The 27,194-nt window shown below is 41.6% G+C and overlaps 1 protein-coding gene across 5 annotated transcripts in view; it reads right to left on the bottom strand.

Annotated features, from left to right (window-relative positions):
• susd2 (sushi domain containing 2) overlaps positions 1 to 27,194 on the bottom strand; it is a 230,121-nt gene that overhangs the window by 65,100 nt on the left and 137,827 nt on the right. For all 5 annotated transcript variants that reach the window (XM_072587276.1, XM_072587274.1, XM_072587275.1 and 2 more), the window contains exons 5-10: positions 24,093 to 24,260; positions 20,225 to 20,399; positions 18,445 to 18,646; positions 14,960 to 15,045; positions 7,719 to 7,987; positions 4,857 to 5,012 (exon numbers count right to left, since the gene is read on the bottom strand). In XM_072587276.1, coding sequence (XP_072443377.1) covers positions 4,857 to 5,012; positions 7,719 to 7,987; positions 14,960 to 15,045; positions 18,445 to 18,646; positions 20,225 to 20,399; positions 24,093 to 24,260 — 1,056 coding nt within the window. The remainder of the gene's footprint in view (positions 1 to 4,856; positions 5,013 to 7,718; positions 7,988 to 14,959; positions 15,046 to 18,444; positions 18,647 to 20,224; positions 20,400 to 24,092; positions 24,261 to 27,194) is intronic.

The raw sequence follows: 27,194 nt of genomic DNA, 5'->3' as shown, positions 1-27,194 counted from the left end.
CACATGATATTACCAGATTAGGTGGAGTTTAATGCAACAAGTCTCCAACACTAACTATTCCAGAAACAGCACCTTATTGTGCAATAAATACTCACTGTTATATGGCTCTGATGATTCACTATTACACTCCCATAATTATCCACTATTACACAGCTTTATGTACTCACTGTTACAGTACTATAATTATTCAATGTTACACAGCTTTAATTAGTCACTATTACACTGCTATTATAATCTATTGTTAAACTGCTATAATAACCTATTTTTATATTGCTATAATTACTCACTTTTACACAGGAACAATTTTTAAGTCAAACTGATATAATACCATCTGTCAGACTATATAATGACCCATTCTTACACTGCTATGTGTGACGTATATAATTACACACTATTGTATTGCTATAATTACTCACTATTACACTGCTACAATTACTCACTGGTCACACTTGTTTATTTATTCAGTTTGACACTGTCGCTTTGATATAAATACCCACTTTTACACTGCTATAATTACTCACTGTTGCACGGCCTCAATAATTCTGCCATTATGATCGGATCTCTAGTTTGCAGGTTGGCAGGATCTTCCAAGAATTCAAGTCCTAAGTTGTCTGGAGACCATCTTGAGTAGACAGATTGAAATGGCTGCCACAATAGGCAAAAAACATTGGCCTAGTCTATCCAAGCCAGTCAGTGACTTACCAACATACAGTTAATCATTCTGGTCACTTTTTAAATGCCCTTTGTCAATTTACCCCTTCACCTCATAACCTATTTATCTCTGCACTTCCTCATCTCTTCACTTCTTTATTCCTTTACTTTCTCACCCTCATTCTTCCCTACCTCACACCTTTAAGTCATTGTCCACTTTGTGAACAGAATTCAAAAGTTATACAACTAAAAGCTGTTGAGTACTGTAAAGTTGTCTGAGCAAACAGTTTCTTCAAAACATCTATATAACCAATTTGAAACCTGTGTAAAATGATTGGCTAATTGGATTGTAGCCAAGAGCCCATAAACTCCCACAGTTAACAAACAGACTTCAGAACTGCAATTTCAATAGATAGTGACACTGAATACATAAAAACAATGGGACGAGATGAAACTTTGCACTTTGTTAGTATATTAGGCTACCTTTAAAACAATGTCAATTGTACTGTGGGTTTTTTTAATCCACGAGATGAATTTTTTTTTAAGTCATGTGAAGACTTTCCATATCTATAAATGTCGATCGTTTACTTGACAGATTATCACATGATAGAAGCAACAATCTGGCAAACACATTGTTTAAGGACTCATTACATCTTTCAATCACTGAACTGTCACAGCTCACCTGAATAAACATGGAAAAGTCCTGCTGCAGCATTTTCTGAACAGTGAAGGAAGCAAAACAACTTACTTTAGCTTTTAAACTTTTTCTGTTCACAGTTCCACAAGGCTGGTGTCATTTGCAGGAATTTAGAAAACATACAAAGGAAGGTCTCTCAGTGAGCCACATGTTGACACTTTCATCCTCTATGCAAGTGCATGAGATCCAGGACTACTCTCCCCTTGCTCTTATGAAAGTGACTGAGGGTAAGACAGGAGGCAGGACTTCCAATTGCCCCACTCACCAGCTGTGTTTCTCAGTCAAACCTCATTCTGTTCCAATTGGGACCAGGAATATCTGACACCCCATCACATCGCACATCCCACACCCCCAAAAGTCTGTTCAATTATTCCTGGTAACAGCCTCAACTCATTTTAAAGTGAAAAGTTGATACATGCTTATAGCTAGTTACTTGTCAGTGCCCTTTACACCAAAACTGAGACCTCAATTTGGGATTATCAAAACATCTAGGAGTCAGCTGGCCACTTTCCCAACAAAGTTTCCAGCTTCAGGCATTTATTTGCACTTTTTTAAGTTCTTCTTGAATCTTTTTTCACCACCTGTCCCAGATTGTGCATGCAGCTCATTGCCTAAGAATTTCTTCATGTCCCCACTGGCTTTTTTGCTAAAAGATTCATTATGTTTACTTATTTTCATATGGACTACTCGCTGTACCACATTGTTATCATGTAATCAAGATTGGAAGTTCAAAGTTAGTTGTTTGTGTGGTCAGTTATTCGGGAACGTAAACAAAACTCCTGAAATGGTACAACTACCTGTTTTTAATCCATTCAAAATTTCAGTTCACTGTACTAAACAACTAATAAGGAGAAAAGAAATGACTCAAGGTATCAAAATCTAGCAGGGAAATATGAGACGGTAATGATTGGAACAAAGTCAGCCAGGTGGACCTCATAGATTATGAAAACAAAATATATTCAAAATCAGAGTGTGTCAGGCAGCAACTATGGAGAGAGAGCAAGTTAACATTTCAAGTCTAGATGAGTATCAATTATCAAAAAAAAACTATCCACACTCTTTATTCCCCAGTACTCCCATCCTGCAACTATAACATAAATGCTGTCCACTCCACACCAGCTCTGATAAAGAGTCATCTAGACTCAAAACGTTAGCTTGGTCTGTCTCCACAGATGAAGCCTGAACCACTGTGATTTCCAGCATCTTTTGTTTTCAGTACAGATTCCAGCATCTGTCGTAATTCGTCCTCACATACAGTATGAGATGCCTGATTGGGAGTGTTAACCTGATCCAATCGGGGAGCCCTCAATGATAGGTAAAAACAGCACTGTCAGGTGTTGTGCTCACTCAAGGAGCCAGCTCTGAGATAGCTAGGTCAGTGTCATGTACTATGCATATACAAATACGTACTACCAAATAAAACCATTTTCAGAGATTGTTATTCTTAATTTGTCTTAGTTGTAAAACTCAACTCCTCTCAAAACTTGCTTTCTAAATAACTTTGGTGGTTTATCTAAACCGTGTATGTGTTGCTATTGTTTACATATGCCAGGTATTGCTAACTGTTGTAATTAAAATATTGTAGAAATATTTCTTTAATCACTTCAAGTAAACCTACATAGGGAAGTTCAGCTTTGCCCAGATGTCCAAGTTTTGGACATCGTTCAGATGATTGCATTAAATGTAGCTGTGATGTAAATTTGTGTGATGTTCAATACTCCATTCTTATTTTGTCTTATTGCTCCTCCTCCTGGCATGTGGGAAGCTATGATCAAGTATCATTTGTTGTTTGCTACAGAATAGACATGTAGGAAGTATCATCATATGATGCCACTTAGATAGTTTTAGTTTTCTCCACTGTGAGATTAATGTGATTTTTCTGCTGACTTTTTGGCCATGATTTGGAGGTGCCGGTGTTGGACTGGGGTGTACAAAGTTAAAAATCACACAACACCAGGTTATAGTCCAACAGGTTTAATCGGAAGCACTAGCTTTTGGAGCGCCGCTCCTCACAACCACCAGATGAAGGAGTGGCGCTCCGAAAGCTAGTGCTTCCGATTAAACCTGTTGGACTATAACCTGGTGTTGTGTGATTTTTAACTTGTTGGCAGCATTGTTGCTGCCATTTATGTTCAAGTCCTACTTCAGCATAAAAATCAAGCACTTGCCAAATATGGCTTGAAGATAGAATACAGAGGGTGGTGGTGGAGGGTTGTTTTCAAACTGGAGGCCTGTGACCAATGGAGTGCCACAAGGATCAGTGTTGAGTCCACTACTTTTCATCATTTATATAAATGATTTTGATATGAACATAGAAGGTATAGTTAGTAAGTTTGAAAATGACACCAAAATTGGAGGTGTAGTGGACAGCAAAGAAGGTTACCTCAGATTACAATGGGATCTTGATCAGATGGGCCAATGGGCTGAGAAGTGGCAGATGGAGTTTAATTTAGATAAATACGAGGTACTGCATTTTGGGAAAGCAAATCTTAGCAGGACTTATACACTTAATGGGGAGTGTTGCTGAACAAGGCGACCTTGGAGTGCAGGTTCATAGCTCATTGAGACTGGAGTCATCGGCAAATAGGATAGTGAAGAAAGCATTTGGTATGCTTTCCTGTATTGGTCAGAACATTGTGAGTTGTGAGGTCATGTTGTTGCTGTACAGGACATTGGTTAGGTCACTTTTGGAATATGGTGTGCAATTCTGGTCTCTTTCCTATCGGAAAGATGTTGTGAAACTTGAAAGGGTTCCGAAAAGATTTACAAGGATGTTGCCAGGTTTGCAGGATTTGAGCAATAGAGAGAGGCTGAATGGGCTGGGGCTGTTTTCCCTGGAGTGTCGGATGCTGAGGGGTGACCTCATAGAGGTTTATAAAATCATGAGGGGCATGGATAGGATAAATAGACAGTCTGTTTCCTGGGGTGGGGAGTCCAGAACTAGAGGGCATAGGTTTAAAGTGAGAGTGAAAGATATAAAAGGGACCTAAGGGGCAACATTTCCATGCAGAGGGTGGTACGTGTATGGAATGAGCTATCAGAGGAAATGGTGGAGGCTGGTACAATTGCAACATTTAAAAGGCATCTGGATGGGTATATGAATAGGAAGGATTTGGAGGCATATGGGCAAAGTGCGGACAAATGGGAGTAGATTAGGTTGGGATATCTGGTCAGCATGGATGAATTGGACCAATTGGTCTGTTTCTGTGCTGTACATCTCTGTGACTCTATAAACCCATTGGACTATAACCTTGTTTTGTGTGATTTTTAACAATGTAAATAAAGGGTGACTCGGTGACATGATACCAGCCTTTGTGGAGTTATTTCAGGGATATTTTACTTCATCTCCACTGAAGTGTACAGTATAACAATCCAGATCTTTTGCCTTACGCCCATTTCAGTTGCATGTTTAGAGATGGACGTTGGCTATTGGCCATGAGATGAGCATACCAGACTAATGAGATGCTCTAATATTCCCAGTGAATGGCCACTGCCTGTAGAATCTTACCATTTATAGTCTTGACTTGTTCTGTCCTTCCTTGGATTTCTAAAACTCCATTTGTGCCATTTCTTTCTCCTGTTACCAGTGTGTACTCGCCCCTCCCGTTGAAGGTGAAGTTTGCCCCATCAAAAGTAAAGAAATGTGGGTCTCCAAATGTTGTACCTAGAAGAGAGTTCAAGAAATTTAAAAATGTCTATATTTCCAACAATTTGTATATATCTCTATATTTTTAAGAATGCCTTTTTTTTGGATTTGGATTCGTGAGGGTGAATTTTACAAGGAATCCATAAATCCTGCTCTCTTATAGGGTTCAGAATGGGATGGCCGAGAGGGATCCTTCAGTCCTGGATCTGTCCGGGGCTTACATTGCTCAGGTCAGGAGCTGGGGCTAGCAGCAGGAGTTCTGCCCCTGCCTTCATGCTCCACCAGACCTCAATCCCAGCCAAAAGGCCCACCCAATAACCAATTGCCCCACAGTAATATTACACTGAAAACAATTTTAATGGAGTCAGGGTCATGCATGGATCTCCATTTGAGAGGAAATCCCATCATAGACAACTATTAACCAACTGGATTGTCCAGCCACTCTGTAGGCTCAGTAGCACCAGAGCTGAGTAATGGGCACTGCCGGAACTACAATCAATTCCTGATGGAGAAGTGTCAGGAATCCAAAATTTGAGGTAAGCCCAAGGGGTGTTTGAAAGATGGATCTGACTGGCTCAGGGACAAAAGAGATACCCACGCTACTCCTTCCACCTTTAATCCTAACAGCCACCTCCCCTTGCCACCTACATTTTAGTGGTGGAGGCAGAATGAGGCATGGTGGCTCAGTGATTAGCACTGCTGCCTCACAGCACCGGGGTTCCAGGTTCGATTCTACCCTCGGGCGACTGTCTGTGTAGAGTTTGCACGTTCTCCCCGTGTCTGCGTGGGTTTCCTCCAGGTGCTCCGGTTTCCTCCCACGGTCCAAAGATGTGCAGGTCAGGTGCACGCTAAATGGTCCATTAAGTGTTAGGTGCATTAGTCAGAGGAAAGTGGCTCTGGGAGTGTTACTCTTTGGAGGGTCGGTGTGGACTGGTTGGGCCGAAGGGCCTGTTTCCACACTGTAGGTAATCTAATCTAATCTTAAGTAACCTCAACATTCCCAAGGGATGGGAGACTGTCTGATGCATTACCCACCCAGTGTAATTTGAGGAACAGACAGGGTGTTGGGGACAGCAGTGAAATTACAATCTCAGAATCAAAGGCATTTTTCAACTTGCTGCCCAGGCAAGTGTGAATCAGATGGTCATTATACAAAATGCTCACTACAGAGAAAGGTCACGAGAAGCCTAGTGAAAGAGGAACCAGTTATGGTCCCATTATCTCAGGAGAGATACACTAACAATGGAGGCAATTCAGAGATGCTTCACTAAGTTAGTAACAGGTATGGAGGAACTGTCTGGTGGGGCAAGGTTGAGTAGGTTGAGCCTATACTCATTGGAGTTTAGAAGTATGAGCAGCAGCCTTATTGATGGACGTACAATTCTTTAAAGAACTGACAGGGCAGAGAGTGAAAGGCTGGCTCCCCTTGTGGGACAGCCAAGGACAGAAGGTATAATCTCAGACTAACTGTCCCAGTTAGGACAGAAATGAGGGGATACTTCTTCTCTCAGCTGGCAGTGAATATGTGGAATAGGCAATTAAGGCTGGATTGTTAGGTGTATACAAGGCTGAGAGAGACAGATTTTTAATCAGTATGGGGATCAAGAGTCGGGGAAATGGCAGGAAAGTGGATTTTAGGATTATCAGATCATAAGACCAAAAGACCATAAGACATAGGAACAGACATTAGGCCATTCAGCCCATCAAGTCTGTTCCACTATTCAATCATGGCTTATCGGTTTCTCAACCCCATTCTCCTGTTTTCTCCCCATGACCCTTGATCCCCTTGATACTCAAGAACCTATCTCAGTCTTAAATATACTCAATGACCTGGCCCCCATAGCCTTGTGTGGCAATGAATTCCATAGATTCACCACTCTCTGGATGAAGAAGTTTCTCCTTAACTCCATTCTAAGGCTGTGCCCTTGGATCGTGGACTCTGCTATTAATGGGAACATCTTCCCAACATCTACTCTATCCAGACCATTCAGTATTCTGTATGTTTCAATTAGATACCCCCTCATCCTTCTAAACTCCATTGAGTTTAGATCCAGAGTCCTCATATATTCCTCATATGTTAAGCTTTTCATTCCTAGGACCATTCGTGTGAATCTTCTCTGAACACACTCCAGGACCAGTACATCAGAATGACCTCATTGAATGGGGGAGCAGAAATGATGGACTGAACGGCTCATCTTATAATCTTATGGATCAAACTGAAGTTAATAGAGAAAGAAATCTGTGGTTATTTGTCATAAAATGGTATGCTTTGAGGTCCATAATATTTTCAGCTGTTTGACTAAATTGACAATAGGCCTGACAAACAAGTCCTGGTTTTGGACTTCTTTGGCGATTCTCAAGACCATTTAGACTATCCATTATTGTCTTCATGCATCACTGCATGGATAAGTACCCATCCATCCTTAGGCCACTGTCTGTGTGGAGTTTGCACATTCTCCCCGTGTCTGTGTGAATTTCCTCCAGGTGCTCCGGTTTCCTCCCACAGTCCAAAGATGTGCAGGTCAGGTTCATTGGCCACGCAATTGCCCATGGTGTCCAGAAATGTATTGGCTGGGTGGATTAGCTGTGGGAAATGTAGGGTTACAGTGACAGTGTAAGGTTGTTGGTCTGGGTGGAATGCTTTTTACAGGGTCGGTGTCAATGTGCTGAATGGCCTGCCTCCGCACTGTAGGGATTCTATGATTCATTGCTGTCCTCCCTTACCGGCTTTTGGAGGTCTGTAGGTTGTGCAGTCACTTGAAGGTCGATGTAGAAAGTAATACTGGCAGTTATCTGACCACAGGCAGCAGTAATAGAAGCTAATCACGTCGTAGAGTCCGTGAGAGAAGCCAGGAACTCTTGGGGGCTTCTCGTATGGTGGGGAGCCCCAGTCATGCCCTCGGTCAGGGGTGCTGCCTCCAATAGAGTCTCCAGTTAGAATCTGTCTGCCTTGGGCGTCATAGCAGCACTGCTGTCCTGCTCCATACTTGGGGCTGGGGAGCAAGAATAATCCATCAGTGGGAAAATGTTGCGGAAAAGAAAATCCGTCAATAACAAAACAACAATAACTTGGATTACGTAACACATTTAAAAGGAACAAAATGAGCCCTGTTTCATTGCAGATGCATAAATGGACAAAGATTGGCACCAAACCACATCAGGAGATATTTGGACAAATGAAACATTATTTAGTCAGAGGTACCTTTACAAAAAAAAACATTATTTAGCATTCTTCATGATCAATGGACATTTGAAATTGCTATACAGCTAATGATGTATTTTTACATTGTATTCATCATTGTGAGGGAGGACCACTGGAAGCCAATTTGCATGCAGACTACAACAATAGTAATGAGCAGGATAAGGCGATGCTGACTGAGGGGAAAATGTCAGCCAGGATGTTGTGATAACTCCCTGCTCTTTTTCAAAACAGTACAATGGGTTATTTCGCATTCACGCAAGGAAGCAGACTCGATCTAATGTCTCAACTGAAAGACAGTCTCTCCAAAAGGGTGGCACAGTAGCTCAGTGGTTAGCACCGCTGCCTCAGCGCCAGGGTTCAACTCCAGCCTTCGGTGACTGTGTGGAGTTTGCACATTCTCCCTCTGTCTGGGTGCTCCAGTTTGTTTCCACAGTCCAAAGGTGTGCAGGTTAGGTGAAATGACATGTTAAATTACCCATACGGTAGGTGGGTTAGCCATAGGAAATGCAGGGATAGGGACTTGTTGGGATGAATGGTCTGCTTCCACACTGTAGAGATTCTCTGGATACTGCTCTGGAGTGTTAACCTTGCTCTTTTAGAACGAAACCTGAAATTAGAACCTCACCACCCAGCAGCACGACAGCTGTCAGTCAAGTCACAGCTCACTGAAGGAGAATTGCAAAGGAGAGAAGCGAGGTAAAGGCAGACATGTTCATTGAGGCAGTTGAAGGCATGGCCACTAAAGTTGAGCCAGAGCAGATTATGGATGGTCAAGAGGCCAGAATTAGACAACAGCAGAGATACCTGGAGATATAGATATAGAGGAGGCGAAACAGAAAGGAAATGGTGAGGCCGTGAAGGGACTTGAAGACAAGGAAGAGAAGTTTAAATCAATGCATTATTGAACCAAGAGCCAGCGCTGGCCAGAGGCGAGGGGTTAACAAGTGCAAATCTAAGCACACAAGCTCACCAGCAGGATGCTTTCTGCGATAAAGCCTATTGTTCAAGGGTCTGTTGATGTCAAGCACAGAGCTCTTTCATAGGCATTAGCAGAGCAGCTTAACTAAGCTATAAAATTAAGTAAACAACAAATCAATCAGCCCCATCAAAATGTACAGCTTGTTGGAGTAAAGTAAACCAATTAACTAATAAATTATCTGTATACTTAAACAAAAGATAAGGATAGTCCTGAAATATCTACCTTTCCAATCCAGTCATTGTGTCTCTTATAACTCTATTTTGCATCAATAACCTTTCTGATTACATTCCTGTCTTAAATACAAGTTCATATGCACTGCTCATGTCTCAGTGTTAAATTCAGCATTCTGGAACTGCAACAGGCATCAACAAAAATGCTGATCAATCAAATCCTTTCCTCCCAAAATCCCTTAACCACTCAACCCATTTGGTTCTAAAAAAGGAACAGCAAAATAATAGAAGCACTAAGGGGATAGTATAATGAAGCAGGCCGCAAGACAATTTTACGACTAGACCATAAGGTGGAGCCCCTTGCCCAGGGAGAGAGTGAATTGGAAAAGTGTAACAAGGCATTTACAATGAAAAGGAGAGAGACGAAGATAGAAGAGAGGAAAAAGCAAAGGGACAGAGATTAACAGAGAGGGTAAAAGAGATAGAAAGTACAAATATTGTGGGACTGCTCAGGGACTCTACGACATAGTGTTGAAAACCACAAATACAAATAAAACAATAAAGGCTACACCAAATTAAAACGTGTTATCAACAGCCATCAAATTATGATCTTACGGCCAGAAATATGCTGTTTAGAAGCATGCTCGAAAATGATTGGACATACTTCAGAGTCCCAAGGCCCCAGAGAGGAATTAGAAACACCAGAATAATATAGAAGAAAGAACAAAGTATTTTTATAAACTGCTTGGATAACCTCATGACATTTCAAAGTGCTTTACCGAAATGAAGTACTTTTGAATGTTGTCATTGATGATATGTGGAAAACACTTTGTGTACAGCAATATCCCACGTGCAGCTAAGTGAAAGTGACCAGATAATCTGTTTTTGTGACGCTTGTTGAGGGCTAAATATTGGGAGAGTATTTCCAGCTTTGAATTTAATTTCTCCTCCAGGAAACGGCAGCAGGCAGAGCAAGTTATAGTGTTATTACTTGCTAGCAACGGGGCCAAACTGATCCCCCAGTTGTTGAGGAACTATTAGACTTTTAGGGCCCTCACAAAGTTCTCGTCCTGACCCCGCTTTCCCCACACTGAGGCCAACGTTGCTTTGGATTTGCCCTTCTCCCACCCAATCTCTCCATCCCCACTCTCTTCACTGTCTCCACAACACTTTCAATCTCTTCCTTCTGCTGGTAGCCTCCTTTTTTTTGTCTCTTATTCACACCTTTCTTCTCTCCCCTTCCTCTCACACTCATCTTATTATTCCCCTTTTCTTGCCTATGCTTTCAATCCAGCCCTTTCTTCCCTCTCTTTCCTTCCCCCGCTTTGACTCCTATCATATTCTGTTCCTTCCCCAAACCATGCATAACGCAAGAGGTACCTCCAGAGCTGATCCTTGCAATACGTCCTTGCTGCAATAAAGACCTGAGTAAGCTACAGCAGTGTGCATATCTTTCGGTCTGTGAGCTTCACATACTGTATAGGGAAGGTGCTCCACCTAGTGTCTCATCTGTGAAATGATAATATGTTTTCACAGCAACACATTGCAAAGAGACTGATGAAAAGTTCTACAAGGTAAAAACAATGACTGCGGATGCTGAAAACCAAATACTGGATTAGTGGTGCTGGAAGAGCACAGCAGTTCAGGCAGCAAGTTGGATGCTGCCTGAACTGCTGTGCTCTTCCAGCACCACTAATCCAGTATGATGAAAAGTTCTATACTAGCATGTATGGGTGGCACTGCTGCCTCATATCACCAGTGACCTGGGTGAGTGGAGTTTGTCTATGTCGAGTTTGCACATTCTCAATCTGTCTGTTGGGGTTACCTCCAGGTGCTCTGGTTTTCCTCCCTAAGTCCAAAGATGTGCAGGTTAGGGTGGACTTGGCCATGCTAAATTGCCCACAGTGTTCAGGAATGTGCAGGCTCTGTGGATTAGCCATGGGGAATACAGGGTTACTGGGATAGGGTAGAGTGTTGGGTCTGGGTGGGATGTTCTTCGGTGGGTCGGTGTGGATTTGATAGGCCAAATGGCCTGCTCCCACACTGTAGGGATTCTATACGTGGCTTACACATAAGCCTTATTTCAATTGAAATATTTGGGATGGAAGGGGAGCAATAATGATAGGGGATTCTATTGTACATTCTATTGAAATAGACATTTCTACAGTCACAGACGTGACACTTGATTGAATGTTGCCTTCCTAGGACCAGGGACCAGAATATTACTGAGTCACTGCAACACACTCTGAAGGGAGTAACAGCCAGAGGCAATGGTTCATATCAGTACCAACAATTCAGGTTTAAACAAAAGTGATGAGATCCTGTAAGCAGTATATAAGAAGCTAGGAGATAAATTTCAAAGCAAGACCTCAAAGGTAGTAATCTCAAGATTATTCCTAGTGCCACATGCTGGTGAGATCAGGAACAGAAGAATGGATCAGGTGAATGCATGGTGCAGGTTGGTGGGATTTAGATTTCTAAGGCATTGGGACTGTTTGTTGGGAAGATGGGACCTGTTGCAGGTGAATGGGTTTTAGCCCAGCAGGACCCGGTCAAATATCCATGCAGGGGCATTCGCTAGTGTGGAGGTAGTTAAGTTAGAGTGACAGGAGTGAAAACAGACCAGGGAGGCACAAGAGATCAAATGAAAATAGAATTGAAAGATAGAATACTAGAAAGCAAAAGTAGAAGGTAGAGAAAAGAAAGGCTACCAGCAACTAGACCATCGTAAAAATGTGAAGAAAACAATTCTCTGGGTATCTTACTTGAATGCACAGAGCATTCAAATTAAAGAAGATGAATTAACAGTGGTAAACAGATACAATATGATTGCAATTACATAGATATGGTGTAGGTTGACCAAGGCAAGAAACTGAATATCCAAAGACATTCAATATTTCAAAAGGACAAACAAAAAAGGAAAAGGTTGGTGGGATTGCCTTGCAGTAAAGGATGACAGTTCAATAGTGAGAAAGGTGATCAACTCAGAAAATCTAAATGTACAATTAGCCAGGGTGGGATAGGAAATTAGAGGTGTGACAAGGACGATTCACTAATCATCGGGGACTTTAATTTATTTATCAACAGTGAAACCACATTGGCAATAATATTGTGGTGGATGAACACCTGGAGTGTGTATTGTTTTTTATGCCAGTATGGAAGAACCAATTAGGGATCAGGCTATCCTAAATTCAACATTGTGCAATGAATAACTACGAATAAGAATTAATAATCTTGTTTTATGGTGTCCATTAGGGATGAGTGACCATAAAATGTTAAGAGTCCTTTATCAGGATGGCAAGTGAGGAAGTTGAATCTAAAATTAGGGTCCTATATATAAACAAAGGAAATTATGAGGGTATGATGGGTGAGTTTGCTGTGACAGTTTGGGTAACTGCATTAAAAGGCATGATGGTAAATGAGCAATGGCTAATATTTAAGGAATGAATTGTAACTGTTGAACAGAGTCACAACAGAAAAATCAGTCCAGCCATGGCTAACAAAAGAAATTAAGGGTAGGTAGTATTAGATCCAAAGATGTGTCATATAAATTTGCTAGAAAAAGTAGCAAACCTAAAGCTTGGGAACAGTTTACATTTCAGCAAAGGAGGATCAAGGAATGTAATAAGAGGGCAGGAAAAGAGTATCAGAGTAGATTTAGAAGGAACATAAAAGCAAACTGTAAAAGATTGAAAAGGTTGAAAAAAGGAAGAAAATTGGTCAAGTCAAATGTAAGCTCTTTACAGTCTGAAATCTGAGAATTGCTCATATAGAAAATTAAAGTGGCAGAGAAATTAACAACTACTTTGCTTCTGTCTTCACAGAAGAAGGCATAGATAACTTCCCAGTTAGGGGACCAAGGGTATAATGAGAAAGACGAAATGAGGACATCAATATTAATAAACAAAAAAAGACAGTGCTGGGGAAATTAATGGAACTGAAAGCTGATAAATCCCCAAGGCCTTATAGTCTACATCCCAGGGTACTAAAGGTCAAGCCGACAGAAATATTGGATTCATTGGTTGTCATCTTCTAAAATTCCATAGCTTCTGGAATAGTGGCTGCAAACTGAACAGTGGCAAATGTAACCCTGCGGTTTAATTAAGCAAGGGGAAAGAAAACAGGGAATTACAGACCAATTAGCTAAACATCAACAGGAGGGAAAATGCTGGAGTCTAGTAGAAAGAATGTGGTAACAGGATTCCTATTATAAAAGAAGAGGGTAACAGGATTCCTAGGCAATATCACTGGGATTAGACAAAGTCAACATGGATTTATGAAAGGGAAACTATGTTTGACAAACTGCTGGGATTTTCTTTGAGGATATAACTATGGGATAACATAATGGGAAAGGAGTGGATGGTGTATTTGGCCATTCAGAAAACTTTTGTTGAGGTCCCACAGAGGAAGTGAGTGTGCAAATCAAAGCACATGAGACTGGTAGTAAGCATGGAATGAGAACAGGTTGGCAGGCAGGTCAATCTCAGTATGGAAAGTGGTGATTAATGGGTCCTCCAAGGAAAAGTACTTGGGCCCCGGCTATTCACAATGCAGTAGTTCCCCTCCTCGACCTCCCCCCCATTCATTTAAATGGAAAATTTGCCTTCTCAGCAGCCCCAGTCCCTGGTTCCGGATTGTTCCCTTTAACATGTTAGGGCCGCAGTAAACCGCGGGTAACTGAACGGATACAGGGGTTGCGTGCATATATCATCAATTTGGCTGATCAACTGTAATATTTCGGAAATTTCCAAAATTGTGAGACATGAGGAAGATGTAAATAGGCTTTGAGGTGATTCAGATAAGTTGAACGAGTGGGCAAGGAGGTGGCGGATGCAGTATAACGTGGAATAATGTGATGTTGTCCACTTCAATGAGTGAAACAGGACTGGCAGAGTGTTATTTAAATGGTGATAGTTTGGGAAATGGGGATGTACAGAGAGACCTAGATGATCTCATACACCAGTCATGGTATGCAATCAAGCAATTAGGATGGTAAATGGTAAGATAGTTTGAGTACAGAAACAAGAATGTTTTACTGCAGCTGTACAGGACCTTGGTGAGATCATACCCAGAGTACCATGCACAGTTTTGGTCTCCTTACCTAAGAGATTTGCCATTAAAAAAGTGCAGTGAAAATTCACCAGCTGAATTTCCGGGAAGGCAAGAGTGCTGGTTGAGGAGAGGTCGAGTTGACCAAGCCTGTATGCACTGGAGATTAGAAAAATGAGAAGGAATCTCATTGAAATGTATAAAATTCTGACAGGGCTGCAGGAATAATGTTTTCCCTGGTTAGGAGCTCCACACAAAAGAGTCACAGTCTCAGGATAGGGGATTGACATGAGAAGAAACTTCTTTGGTTAAAGGTCGGTGACCCTGTGGTATTCTGTACCACAAAAAGCTGTGGAAACCAAGTTACTAATTATTGAAATAGATTTCTAAACACTAAAGGTGTCAAGGGGTAGGTAGATAGAGTAGGAGTGTGGCATGAGGTCAAGAATTAACCATGATCATACTGAATGTTGGAGCAGGCTTGATGGGCCAAATGGCCTACTCTTCTTCCTATTTTCTAAGTTTCATTGTTTGGATGGAACAGGAGACTTGACTTATCACTTACCTTGCTTGGATAGCTCGAACACAGTGTGCAGCTCCTGGGTGATAGGTACATTTACTCCCCTTCTCAATGTCACACCCATAGTCTGTCTGTATTAGAAATGAGATCTTTCAGTCAGTCCAGCTTCAAACATCTTTAAAGTCTTTCTTTTTCAATTCATACTCCCCCAGTGGAATTGAATGAGTGCCTTTGCAGTGCGCACAAGCACCACTAGTGACATCCTGCTTGTGAAGAGGAAAGAAAGCTGAGAGGAGATGATTTCCTTTAAATGTCATCTTAGTTGTCTCACAAGAAAAAAATATAAACATGTTTACCGTTATTCGAAAACTCCTTGTTTTTCTTCCAGCCTGACTTCATTATATGATAGAAGAAACAAAAGCAGTAGAGCATTCGAACCTTCTCCGCCATTTAATATAATTATGGCTGATCTTCTGCCTCAACTCTACAGTCCTGCTTAATGTCTGGTGCCTTGATTCTGAGGCTCCAAAGATCTGTCTATTTCAGGCTATAGTATATTCAAGAATGAAGCATTCACAACTCTCCAGGATACAGAATCCCAAAGATTCACAAGGGAAGAAATTTCTCCTCGTCCCATTCCAAAATAGTTTGTCCCTTATCCTTATACCATAATGCCAGTTGTATAGTTTTCAACCTGGGAAAACCATCCCCTTGGTCTCTAGCCTATCAACCTTCACTAAGGTCATCTTTCACTCTTCTAAACTCCAGACCAATCTATTGAACCATAGCAACAGGTCCAATGCATGTCTCTTCTAGTTGAGATATGAAGACTAAAACTGAACAGTGTTCCAAGTGGGGTCTCATGAAAGCCAGGTACAATTGTAGTAAGACTTCCTTATTCTTGTACACTAATCTCCTTGTAATAAGGGCCAAATTGCAATTTACCTTCCCAATAACTCACTGTCTGCATGTTAATTTTCTCTGTTCCATGTATGAGTACACCGACATCTCTCTGAGCATCAACGTTTAGAAATTTCACACATTAGCACGGAGCAGTTGGCTGTGGGCTTTTGGCGCAGCAGCAGAATGTCTGACTCCACATCAGAAGGTGGTGTCTTCAAATCACATCAGGCTCACTGCAGCTCAATTTCTGGCAGCACGGTGCTCAGTGGTTAGCACTGCTGCCTCACAGTGCCAGGGACCCAAGTTCAATTTCTGCCTCAAGCAACTGTTTACGTGGAGTTTGCACATTCTCCCAGTGGGTTTGCTTTGGTTTCCTCCCCCATTCCAAAGAAGTGCAGATTTGGTGAATTGGCCGTGTTAAATTGCCTATAGTATTCGCTGGATTAGTCAGGGGTAAATGTAGGGGAATGGGTCTAGGTGGGTTGCTCTTCGGAGGGTCTGTGTGGACTTGTTGGGCCAAAGAGCCTGTTTCCACACTGTAGGGGATGTGATCTTAAAAAAAAAATGCTTTTCTATTCTTGGTACCAACATGAATAACCTTCCCCCATATATTGTGCTCTACATGCCATTTTGTTTCCTGTACTATATCAATAACCACACCTCATTGTCCTTCGTTGGCTGTGAAATATCTGGTTTACTTGAAAAGTGAGATATAAATACAAGTCTTGCTTCTATTTCTTTTTTGTTGCTCATTCATTTAAGCTGTCTATATCTCTTTGCAGAATCTTTATACCCTTCTTACAATATACATGCCCACCTAGATTTATCATTAGCAAACTTAGATACATTATTCTCAATCTCTCTGTCTAAGCCATTACTATAGATTGTAAATAACTGAGACCTTACACTGATCCTTACAGCAATCCAGGAAGTCAAGCCTGCTGACTGGAGAGTATCCCAATTAACCCAACTCTTTATTTCTTGTCAGTCAAACATGTGAATAAATTACTCCACCTCTATAAGTCCTTATCTTTTGTATCAACATTTTAATTGCATTTTAGAAATCCAACTTCTTTACATCTACTTGTTCCCCTTTGTCAACTCTACTAGTTACATCTGCAAGAAATTCAACTGAGTTTGTCAAACATGATCACCCTTTCATAGAACTATGTTAACTTAGTTTTTAAGAATATTGTTAACATATTCATGATCATAGATTCCAGCTTTTTCCTGACTATTAATATCAGGCTGATGGTCTTTAATTCTCTATTTCCCCTTTTCCTCATTTGTTGAATGGCAGTGTTACACTTCCTAATTTCAACTATTTTTGGTGTATAATTTGTGACTTCTCTAGTGAAGGCAAACAAAATATTTGCTCAAAGTCTCCGCTATTTCCTTTATCATCCTGTTCACTTCTCCTACCTCTGTCTCTCGGGAACTAATGTTTACATTAGCTATTGACTTTTTGTATGTAGTTAAATCTATCTGTATAAACATGCAAAGCTCTTACACCGGTAAGTCTAGAAACTTACTGGTTATATCTCTGTGCAGCCCCAATTCATCAATAAATCAGGATAGCTACATGATTAAATAAAATAGTCATTGGAAGAGATACACGGAGCAGCATATCCAGACCAGACAGCACAATGGAAGGATCATTGCTTACTGAACTGTAGTTCACAAGATACACCATATTCTACCCCAATCAATCTATGTCTGTGACAAACATGCTGCCCTAACCCTCATCCTAACCCTAACCCCAACCCTAACCTTATCACACAGAGTCGCAAGCTGAAATTTCTATCTGCCAATAATGGAGTGAATTCTCTCTCACTGCCTGGTATTGGAGAACCTCGGGTATATTAGCAGTGGCCACAGGTCTCAAGCATGTATATGGTGAGATGTTTAGAGATTACCGAATTAAGATGCACACATTACCAATGCAGTTCACTAGTAACCATCCCAGAGCTCAACCAGCTGTGAAGTGTCGTGATTGTTCTAATGAAGCAACTACCTCACATTGAACATGATCCAATAACAATAATGAAACAAATGACTGAGTAATCTATTTCTGACTGAGCTGGAGAACAAAATGCTGAAGTAGGTTGATTGAAGACTACCCCGATTGTTTAGCAGGCAATACTGAGCCACTGACTCTGGAAACCCTCAGGCTCAGTCCCACTGGCTTTGCAGGGGACTCGGTTCTTATCTGGGCCAGCAGTTATCTGAGTTCCTTAGTAAGGAGAAATCAGGGCTCCCAGTCCCAATCACAGCCCAAATGTTCAGGCACGTCAGCACCAGGTAAGGGCAGAGTTAGCTGTAGCTGTGATAAACTCCACATCACAGGTGGGTTCACCCAATTAGACTGCAATGGGGTTTCAATGAAATAACTGTTCTTCCATCAGTGGAGTTTAACTTTCCAACTGTTGGGACTCACACATAAAGATTGAGCCACTTGAACTACGTACAGAAGCTGACTGGCACCAATGAGGTTGCACTGCAAGCAACAAGGTTCTACATTTGAGCAGAGGATTTTAGGAAATTATTGGCAGGGTGAGCATTTTTTTAAAAAGCTGTCCACTTTATATGAAAATTCAGTTCCTTTTCCAACAAAATATTATGCTTACATGAAATCGTCCTGAATCTGCCCGTGACTGTGCCAGGGTGCAAGGGCAATCTGCAATCTCCAACAGGAAGTTTGGTAGTGTCTCTTCAGTTTTGTGCCAGGCCAAGCATTTCTGGTATGCCCAGGCAGCCGAGTCTTCTCTGAACTTTTCTTCCAGGTGCCAAGCTAGGGCATGGCTTGGACTCCATAGTGCTCTGACATTACTGAATCAAAATAGACGCAAAAGTCAAGGTCAGTTCTTCACTTTATAAATCTTTCAAATCTAACAGGAAACCTACTGGCAATGCCTAGTAAAAAGACCAAGGACATTTATGTTGCCTCTATGCTCTTGCTCATCAAGGTACACGTTAATGCAAAAGCTAATGTTCTGGGGAAGTGGGTTTGAATCCCATCGTGACAGATGGTGAGTTCAATAAAAATATGGAATACAAAGCGAACCTAATGGCAACCATGTAGCCATTTGCTTTTTGTTGTGAAAACCCATCTGGTTTACTATTGTCCTTTTGAGAAGGAAATTTGCAATCCTTACGTGGTCTAGCCTACATATGACACCAGACCCCTAGCAACACGGTTAAGTCTTAACTCCACTTATAGACAGGGAATAAATGCTCTCCTAGCCAGCATTGCCCGCATCTCATGAATTAATTAACAATAAAAGTTGGTCAAAGGTGCTCAATGAGTCAACAAAAGCTAGTGGGCGGTACAGTGGTTAGCACTGCTGCCTCACAGCGCCAGAGACCTGGGATCAATTCCCGCCTCAGGTGACTCTCTGTGTGGAGTCTGCACATTCTCCCTGTGTCTGCGTGGGTTTCCTCCGGGTGCTCCGGTTTCCTCCCACAGTCCAAAGATGTGCAGGTCAGGTGAATTGGCCATGCTAAATTGCCCATAGTGTTAGGTGAAGGGGTAAATGCAAGGGAATGGGTCTGGGTGGGTTGTGTTTCGGCGGGTTGGTGTGGACTTGTTGGGCTGAATGGCCTGTTTCCGCACTGTAAGTAATCTAATCTAAAAGCTGACTGGATGTAGAGTACAACTCAACCTATTCTATCTCACTGACATGTTCTGGCTGCGTGTCATGATGGCAGCACGATCATATTTTGATTGCTTATACACCAGCTCCCTTCATTGTCTCTCTTCAGCAAGAATGGTGGTCAGTGCAGAAAGGTAGGGAACACCCGTGTTCTTTTCTGAGAATAGGGCCCTCCTCCTAAAATCAATTATGTCTCAACCAACAATGCAACACCCCTTCCATTCAGCAATGAATTGTCTGCTCAATGAATTGTGTGCCTATGTCCCTGGAACCTGAACCCATAACCTTCTGACTTAGAACTGGAAGCACTACCAACTGAGGCGCAGTGGACACAATTTCAGCAAAGTTTTTTCATGTCTCCGCTTTCTGACCAAACTAGAAAGAGATGTGAAGCTTCACACATGACACCAGACCACTTAGTGATGATCAGTAACGAAGACCCCACCCCTTAGGTGGAATGGGTTATCTATTGCTGGGAACATCTCTCACTCCCCACAACGTCAAGCTGCTGATGCTGATGTTGACGGTGTGCACAGTTGCAGCCCCTATGTTTGGTTCCCAATATGGGCAGAATTAGGAACCGATTCCAGGTCAGAATGGTGAGAAATTATGTTGCTTTTAACCTTATACTAGGAATGAGTAACGTGCTGAACAGAAATGCTAATTTAATACCAAGTCTTAGATTGGAAATCCACCAAAGAGTCTCTGATTATACACCCGGCATAGATATCCAAAAACAGATGAATGTACTCACGCTGCCCCATCGCTTTGAATCGCAGCGGTTAGTCGCAGCATTCCAATCTCCCATTCAGAATAGGGTTTTTTAGCAGGCTGAGGGGTGAATTTGAAAGTCCCGCTGTTTGGTGCAGCTTTTTCAAGTGAATAGAGGTAAGTCCATTTTCCTTCCCAGGATTCTGAGTATGGTGTACCTGATAGGAGAATTAGTCAATTGTTTAGTTTCAATTACCTTTATTAAATTTATGTACATTTATCGTTTAAAGTATTTTGTCATGTAAAGTTTACAAATCCATAACTTTCCTGGTTCTGGGAATAAAATTCAAACCACAAAGACTTACTTCCATGTGTGACAACAACTCACTGAAAGCTGCAGCTCAAAAGGCCAACACTAGGAGCACCAACAATTGGTGGATTACTGGCTGCACATTGCAGCATGTGACAATTGGTATTTAGGCTACAGAGAGTGGCAGGAATCGGTCAAATACCTAATTAAATGTGGATGGGCCAACACCAAAGACTATGGAGTTACTTGTTTCCCACTCTACACACCTCAAACCAAACAAAAGAAAAGATCAAAACTTAATTTGTGGCTAATGGAAGTGAATGGCCACTGTCAACTTCCTATTAAATGATGATGGCGTCCCTCATCCAAACTAAACTGATAAACTTCAGAGTGAACCCAGAATGCAGGACACCCGGTTTTGCTTGGATGGGGAAAGCCATCATGGTACAATAAGAGGGTGATAGTGGCCATTCATTTCTATCTGTTGTCTTGCTGTTATCTCTAGTGAAGCTCCACTCCAACACAGGCATCTCATACAGTTATCCCTGTGGCCTCCTGATATCATTTGTTGTTGAGTAGCTTTTTCGATTACACAAGCTCATGGGACTACACAACTCAATCAAGATGCCAGCACAAATTGGTACTTTTGTGTTAAACTGGGAAACCCAGTTGGAAGTGACAAGGTACGTTATATAACACCAAGATTGCCAAGTGTAGCTGAGAACATATAATCAGCTATTTACTTGAACGTGAAAACATTCCAATACTAAACGAGTATTTTGCATCAGTATTTACTGTGGAAGAGGACATGGAAGATCCAGAATGTAGGACATAGATGGTGACATCTTGAAAAACGTCCATATTACAGAGGAGGAAGTGCTGGATGTCTTGAAATGCTTAAAAGTGGTTAAATCCTCACGACCTGATCAGGTGTACCTGAGAACTCTGTGGGCCCTTTGCTGAGATATTTGTATCATCAATAGTCACAGGTGAGGTGCCAGAAGACTGGAGGTTGGCTAACGTGGTGCCACTGTTTAAGAAGGGTGGTAAGGACAAGCCAGGGAACTATAGACCAGTAAGCCTGACCTCGGTGGTGGGCAAGTTGTTGGAGAGAATCCTGAGGGACAGAATGTACATGTATTTGGAAAGGCAAGGACTGTTTTAGGGATAGTCAACATGGCTTTATGCATGGGAAATCATGTCTCACAAAGTTGGTTGAGTTTTTTGAAGGACTAACAAAGAAGATTGATGAGGGCAGAGCAGTAGATGTGATCCATATGGACTTCAGTAAGGTGTTCGACAAGGTTTCCCATGGGAGACTGGCGAGCAAGATTAGATCTCGTGGAATACAGGAAGAACTCGCCATTTGGATACAGAACTGGCTCAAATGTAGAAGACAGAGGGTGGTGGTGGAGGGTTGTTTTTCAGACTGGAGCCTGTGACCGGTGGAGTGCCACAAGCATTGGTGCTGGGTCCACTATTTTTCATCATTTACATAAATGATTTAGATATGAACATAAGAGATATAGTTAGTAAGTTGGCTGATGACACCAAAATTGTAGTGGACAGCAAAGAAGGTTACCTCAGATTACAACAGGATCTTGATCAGTTGGGCCAATGGGCTGAGAAGTAGCAGATGAAGTTTAATTTGGGAAAGCAAATCTTAGTAGGAGTTATACATTTAAAAGTAAGATCCTAGGAAGTGTTCCTGAACAAAGATACCTTAGAGTACAGGTCCATAGCTCTTTAAAAGTAGAGTCGCAGGTAGGTAGGATAGTGAAGAAGGCATTTGGTATGCTTTCCTTTAGTCAGAGTATTGAATACAGGGGTTGGGAGGTCATGTTACGGCTTTACAGGACATTGGTTAGGCCACTGTTGGAATATTGCAGGCAATTCTGGTCTCCTTCCTAGCAGAAAGATGTTGCAAAACTTGAAAGGGCTCAGAAAAGATCAACAAGGATATTGTCAGGGTTGGAGGACTTAAGCTATAAGGAGAGGTTGAATAGGCTCTCCCTGGAGCGTCGGAGGCTGAGTGGTGACCTTACAGAAGTTTATAAAATCACGAGGGACATGGGTAGGATAAAAAAAGTCTTTTCCCTGGCATAGGGGAGTCCAGAACTAGAGTGCATAGGTTTAGGGTGAGAGGGGAAAGATATAAAAGAGACCTAAGAGGCAACTTTTTCACTCAGAGGGTGGTACGTGTATGGAATGAGCTGCCAGAGGAAGTGGTGGAGGCTAGTTCAATTGCAACATTTAAAAGGCATATAGTTTGGTATATGAATAGGAAATGTTTGGGGGGGTATGGGCCAGGTGCTGGCAGGGGGGACTAGATTGGATTGGGATATCTGATCGGCATGGACGGGTTGGACCGAAGGGTCTGTTTCCGTGCAGTACATCTCTATGACTCTATGGCTCTATGACATCCCATCGGTGGATGGATGGAAAATGGAGAGATGAAATGCTAAGATTAGGAGAGGAAAGTTTGGTCAAGGAATTGGACTCAAGATGCTCTTAAATGCTGTAGAGGTTTAGAACCAGAAATCCAGAGATTTGAATCAGGGGTTGAGAGTTGCCTGAAAGACCAGTGTCAAAGAATCACAAATTTGGATTGTCTAAAGGTGAAGGCATTGTCCTGCATAGGGGGGAATGAAACTGTGAAGGATTTAAAGGAAAGAAATTAAGAATAACAAGATTGGCTTAACCCTGTCGTGGAAATTGGCTTTGGATGGTGAATTATTTCAGCTTTGTGACTGAGCTAGATATGGGCAAAAGGTGAGTAAATGAGATTTGGTACAGAGTACCAACGACCAAGCTAAATGATGAGTTATGGAACACAACCTGACCTTGTTTCAGACTCTGGTGAGAAACCATTTCCCAGTAGGCCATGTGCTCTTGCACATGTGCAAAGGGTCAACATGACAGACTTTTCTTTCTAAGCAACTCTTTTGTTTTATACAGCTGATGGGCCCAACCATCCAAGTCATCAGGAGTGCTCCTGCAGGGCTGTGGGGCATGGAAAAGGACAGCTATGGGACAGGAACTGAAACAAAAAACAGATCACAGGACCCAGGGAGGCCACTTAATTATATTTCAATATATTTGCACTTAATTATATTTCTATTCTGTCATCAAACAGGATTTCTTGAGTTACATTCTGGTGCCATCTCTAGGAATCAGTCATTCAATTTACATCATCAACAAGGGAATTCAAAACTGGGAGACATGAGTATAAGATCCAAATTGAAAAGAAACTTCATTACCTGGAAAATGGTTAAATTGTGGAACTCTGTACCACAGAGAGTAGTTAAAGTGAAAAACATAGATGTACTTATAGAGAAGCTAAACATCCAAAGGAGAAAGTAATACATTGTTAGGGTGAAATGAAATAGAGTGGGAGGAGACTTGAGTGGAACATTAACGCCAGAATAAAGGAAGTGTGCCAAAAGATCTTTTTCTGTAATGTAAGTTCAATGTAGTTCTTGCAAAGACTTTGGACAAAAGTGGGAATAAAAGCGGTGCAGTTGTCTAATTGCTTGCAAACATCACAATGTCTTGTACATTCCCTCAAAGCTGCCTGTATTCACACAGAAATGCAACTTACCTGTTTCTTGATATCCCCAGACTTCAATATTTACAGAGGTTGCTGAGATCAATGATGTGTTCCAAACCAGAGTCAGATCCCCTGAAACGTTGGGCGTGCCATAGTACTGCCATTTGGTGGCATTCACCAAGGTGCTTTTCTTCAGGGATGAGAATTTGCTGTGATGTACTGTGGGATTAAAGAAACATAATAGAAAGGTGATGAAATAGCTCACTTAATAAGAGTAATTCTGAATGTCTGAGCTCACAGTGAGGGAGAATGGGGAAGGAGCAGTGTTCACCAGAAGCCTGAATTGTAGACAAATCTACCACACCATAGCTCTGATTTCCTCACCCATACTTCATAAAGATGTAATCAGAAAGGAATCACTGTAAGGGGACCTTTCATGAAAATCTATGTAAACTTTGGCAGTAGATCCACAAAATCCTTGAACACAGACATGGATGGCACTTACAGTCTTCCTGGAGTTCTGGCAGTTGACCAAAGCGATATACTGCAGAAGTTCAACCCTCCAATGTCTTTTTTATAGAGTTGGACAACACGGAAACACACCCTTCTGTCCAAATCATCCATGCCAACCAGATATCCTAATTTAGTCTAACCCCATTTGCCAGCACTCAGCACTCTAAACTCTTCCTGTTCATATGCCCAACCAAATGCCTTTTAAATGTTACTATGGATTCATAGAGTAGAATCATGGAATCCCTAGAGTGTGGAAGCGGGCCTTTTAGCCCATTGAGAGCACACCAACCCTCCAAAGAGCGTCCCACCCAAACCCACTTACTACCTTATCCTTGTAACCCTGCTAGGGAATCTAGTCTAATCTAATCCACCTAGCCTGCATAGCCCTGGACACTGTGGGCAATTTAGCATGGCCAATTCACCTAACCTGCACATCTTTGGACTTTGGGAAGAACCTGGAGCACCCAGAGGAAACCCACGCAGTTCCGGGGAGAATGTGCAAAGTCCACACAGACAGTTGTCTGAGGCTGGAATTGATCCCAGGTCCCTGTGAATGCGAGACAAGAGTGCTAACCACTGAGCTACCATTTGGGTTTTAAAACCTAAAGCTCCTTTCTGGTCAAATATACCTGAGGGTGTTGAGTTGGAGTACACTAAGGTTATTCAAAGATACCCAGCAACTGGAAGATGTTTGCTTTCCTGGAAAATCTCAGAGTTCTCTTGTCCTATTTGGAAATCTACATATGATTCTGGGTCTGGCCTCAGATAGAGCTGATTGACTAGAATTGCTAATATTACCCTCTGCCATTAGAAATAACACATTTTATCATCACTGCATTTGACAGATAGATCAATTGATATTCATACATATTCAGTGATACTAAATAATCAAATCTTTTCTGTGATTAAAAATCTATCCTAGTAAAGTCCAAAATAAATTAATATTTCATTATGCTAGTTGATAAAGATTTATCTCACTCATTCTAAATATTATAAGGTAGTAATTAGAGACTGTAAATTTAAGAAAATCTTCCTTTTGAATAAATTGGATAGTATTTAACATAAAGGGAAAAATTGGAGAAAGATAAATAACAGACTTAGGGATTTTAATGCAGAATCCCTACATTGAGTAAGCAGGCATTTGACCCATCAAGTCCTCGCTGATCCTCCAAAGCACATCCCATCCAGAATTAACCCCCCCAACCCTATCCCTGTAACCCTGCATTTCCCATGGCTAACCCACCTGGCCTGCACATCCCTGGACACTCTGGGCAATTTAGCATGGCCAGTCCACCTAACCTGCACACCTTTGGACTGTACGAGGAAACTGGAGCACTTGGAGGAAATGCATGCAGATACCGGGGAATGTGCAAATGATTAACTCTTGGTCACTCATTGAAACAAGCAAGCTGTCTGCTCATTACAATGAGAGTACAATGTCGCTCAGTACTAAGTAGGCCTCAGTACTAAGTAGGCCTCAGTACTATGTTCTGCCTCAAAAGGTATCCAAGGCTGTACAAGACTATCACCATTTAAAACTCAGCTGGATCTCTTAAAAGTGTGTATGGGGGTGAGATGTGTGCATTCTAACTACAGAAAGTTCTCAAATTCTTTGCTAAAGATTGTGTCAGCAGAGTGCAAATATTGCAACAATGCAGAGAGTATGCTCCAAATTTTCTCTGCTGGCAGAGGATGGGCAGGAGACAGTGAGGAGGAAGTGGGAGAGAAGATGGCCATCACAGACATTTCTGTCCTGAGATTGCAGTGCAGAAAGAACTTTAATTACTCTGCAAATATAATCAAGGTCAGTGAATGCTTTGTCCTAACAAGTGAACTGCAAGCTTCATGCAGTGTTCCATTTATCACACACGGACCAACATTTCTTATCAGGTATAATTGGGATGTTACATTCTTAGCCTTACCTCACTCTTGCACACTTACAATGCCCAAAGTCCTTAAACTCTCTCTGTTCAGTTTCACACCGCAACTATTTAACCGTGACAGGCACAACAATAACTTTTGTTCAGATATGGAAATTAATGTGGATGGTGTACCCCTGAAATATTGATAAATGTAAAATTGATGGAAATACTCAACAGGTCAGACAAAATCTGTAGAAAGAAATGGAGTCAGCGTTTCAGATTAACAAAACATATCCTGGTGCAAATGCTTTCAATTTCAATCTTAATTCTGTATCTCTCCACACATAGGAACAGGAATAGGCCCATACAAGCCCATCGAGCTTGCTCTGCCATTCAGTTAGATTATGGCTGATTGTTTAGCTCAGTGCTGCCTGACCAGCTGAGACATTTTTATTTGTCTTTAACTATTGCCTTTAATATGATTTTAAAAATTCAACTTGTTTACAAAGGGCATTATGAAACAAAATTTATAATCAGAATACAAAGACAGAAATTGCTGGAAAAACTCATTCTGAGGAAGAGTCACTCAAGCCGAAACATTAACACTGATTTCTCTCCACAGATGCTGCCAGACCTGTTGAGCTTTTCCAGCAATTTTTGTCTTGGTTTCTGGTTTGCAGCATCCGCAGTTCTTTTGGTTTTGATTTCGTAATCAAGATGTTCCCTAACTGGAAGCTACTATAAATCAGTGCAGACAGGGGCAATGGGGGTTAGGGCA

This window comes from Chiloscyllium punctatum, chromosome 17, assembly GCF_047496795.1.
Source record: "Chiloscyllium punctatum isolate Juve2018m chromosome 17, sChiPun1.3, whole genome shotgun sequence".
In the NCBI taxonomy this organism is placed as follows: Eukaryota; Metazoa; Chordata; class Chondrichthyes; order Orectolobiformes; family Hemiscylliidae; genus Chiloscyllium; species Chiloscyllium punctatum.
The sequence above is the reverse complement of the archived record's forward strand: the minus strand, read 5'-3'. Positions and strand labels throughout refer to the sequence as shown.